Raw genomic sequence first — 2,705 nt, forward strand, 5'->3', positions numbered from 1 at the left:
GATAGCTACTACAGTGTACGCAGAGCATTACAAGAACAAAGAACGGCTCTCAGTGACACTCCAGTCCTATTTTCTAAGTAAAGAGCCGTTCAGAAAAATCGGACTGTTCCTGAATGTCACTTCACTATATTGCACTTTTGGACACAGTGTTGTCCCATATTGAAACAGGTCAGTCAACACTTCCGCACAATAATTAAGTGCAGTGAGTGAACTTTTTTCCCATCACAAATGCTTATGTGTCTCGATACAGCTAGCTTTGCTAATATCACGTCAGCCATGCTTACCTTTCTTTGAGCTTCTTTTCTAAGTGACGAAAAAAGTTAGACGTAGTCCCCACCGTCTGTGAAAGCGAAGCGCTGCTGAGTTAGTGGTCGCCATCAGATTTCTTATGATTTATGCAGCGCTATTCTATTACTGACGATTAGACAGATCTTCTGCCACTCAGAGGAAACCACTGCGCATGTCTCAGAGCGCGTGCGAGTGAAAGGTGGGAAGTGGGAGTAACAGAAACACGTAATTGTTTGGATTTTAATCGGTGTGTTTTGCATTCACTGAAAACAACGATGTTAACAAATAAACTGGATAGTATGATGTACGTTTAGTGATATTTTCACAGTTGTGGTCTTGACTGGTCTTGAAATAAAATGCAGAGTCCTCAGCGCCCGAGACCGAGACAAGACCGAGACCATCAAAAAATGGTCTCGAGACCAAGACCGATCTTGAGTACTGCAACACTGGCAGTTGGACTTTGGTTTTCAAGTTAAACCACCTTCAAATGTTTTACAGTGTAGGACAACAGCAGACTCAAAAATAAAGACAAAAAAGATTGCTGGAGGAGAAGCAATAATTTACAGAAGAGACATAGGACTGGTCAGATAAGGGGAGCGAAAGAAGAAGTGAATGAAATCATCCAACTAAGCAAAGGATTTCTAAAGTGGTTGATTTCTCCAGGGTTAACATTCATTTCAAAGATGAGCAAAAACCTTATTACTAAATCACTAAATGACTGTACAAACAAGGATGTATCCGCTCATATAGTCTTAAAACAAAATGTTATTAGGCATCCCTTCCCTGTGGGACACCAGTTCCTCCAACCATCACAGAGAAATGGCTCCTAGTGAGGCTTAAGATGCAGATGAACAGAAAGCACAAACGAAATATTGAACTTACCTCCTTTCCCTTCCCACAGCAGATGGAAAAAAGAGAGATGGAAAAGAGAATAAGGTTAAAAAAGCTGAATCCAACCTCCAACATAACTTCAATTAATAAGTGTCTGGGTTACACTGGTTTTATTTTTCACTGGCTGTACTATGACTACCCATGGCCCTCAAAGCTGTGATTACCAGTGGAACACTGAGACCTGCTGGGTTGAGCGTTATACAAAAAAGTGTCGCCTGCTAAAAGAATGATCTGATGGTTACTACAGCCTAGATTAATAGGAAGACACATTTTCCATCACTTCCTTTTATACGCGCCAAGGATGGCCTTACCATTTGAATCGATCACAAATATTCACCTCATGATTTAATGCATCTTTAAATGTGTTACATCCTCTGAATAAATCAGTGCATGTGGTAACCTGAAGATGCCAGTTTGTCTCAAATAATAATCAGAACATTTTTGAAGTTATGTCTCCCTTTGTATTTTTCCTCCTGCCTGTCATTCTTGGATTAAGGGATTTGAGTTTTTAAAAGTGGGATGGTGCCCATTGTTTGGTCTGGGAGAGCATGTGGAGGCCAGGGAAGTTCAGGGCAGGCTGCTGCAGGAAAGTTTTAAATTGTTTTAAATCATTTATATTTCATTTTTAATAATGCTATTCTTACTGATAATCTATGCAGTTTTTAGATGCCTCCAATCTTCAAAAAATTGGGATTTCCTGGACTTAGAAATTGGAAGAAATGAACTGGTGAGTGTCTTATTGTCTGGAGCATGCTAATGCTAACAATAGTTATGTTAGCATTAGCATGTCAGCTATGTTAAGGCTGATGCTATGTTTGGTTGTTGACCTGTGATCATTAAGCTAATTTGTTCAGCACTATTTGATAAAAGACATGTTTATATGATGTATAATGGTGCAATATTTAACATTCAATTCTATAAAATTAATGAAAATGAACAGTGCTCAATTTGAATTATTGTCATTATATTGGGTTATGATAACCAGCTACGTGAATCATGTACATGTATATTTTTTATCTATTAATTCTATTTACTAAGAAGGAAGTGTTTAAGGTAGGGATGCTCCAATCAGGTTTTTTGTTGCCGACTCTGATCACCCATGAGGGCCAATCTTTGCTGATCACCTGGACTGGCTGTTAATTTTTCACTTTAGATATAAATTATACTAATTGATCTGGCAAAATGGAAAATATCAGACAATAAATTCACCTAATTTAGACATAAAACATAAAAAATACTTGCAGGTACAACACAGCAGCTATTCAGTCAAAAGGACAACTGAAAAACCTGCAATCAGTAAAATAATATTTAATAGTAAGGCTCTCAGTACCATAAATCAGTGGTCTCCAACCCCCGGTCCGTGGATCGGTACCGGTCCGTGGACCAATTGGTACCGGGCCCCGCAAGAAATAGTGAAATATTTCCGTTACATATGTATTATTTGAGTCTGGAGGATCTTTTATTTTGAAAATCCTTTAACCGGATTCTCTCGGTTACTTGCGCGCCAACATTGAGCCCACAAGCAG

The 2,705-nt window shown here is 38.7% G+C and overlaps 1 protein-coding gene across 6 annotated transcripts in view; it reads right to left on the bottom strand.

Annotated features, from left to right (window-relative positions):
• The window catches only part of cadps2 (Ca++-dependent secretion activator 2), a 282,773-nt gene that overhangs the window by 76,431 nt on the left and 203,637 nt on the right, over positions 1–2,705 (bottom strand). For 5 of the 6 annotated variants that reach the window (XM_017305475.1, XM_008410954.2, XM_008410950.2 and 2 more), the window contains exon 18: positions 1,171–1,179. The exons of the other annotated variant lie outside the window; for it this stretch is intronic. In XM_017305475.1, coding sequence (XP_017160964.1) covers positions 1,171–1,179 — 9 coding nt within the window. The remainder of the gene's footprint in view (positions 1–1,170; positions 1,180–2,705) is intronic. 6 annotated transcript variants of the gene reach the window in all.

Source organism: Poecilia reticulata, linkage group LG6, assembly GCF_000633615.1.
Source record: "Poecilia reticulata strain Guanapo linkage group LG6, Guppy_female_1.0+MT, whole genome shotgun sequence".
NCBI lineage: Eukaryota > Metazoa > Chordata > Actinopteri > Cyprinodontiformes > Poeciliidae > Poecilia > Poecilia reticulata.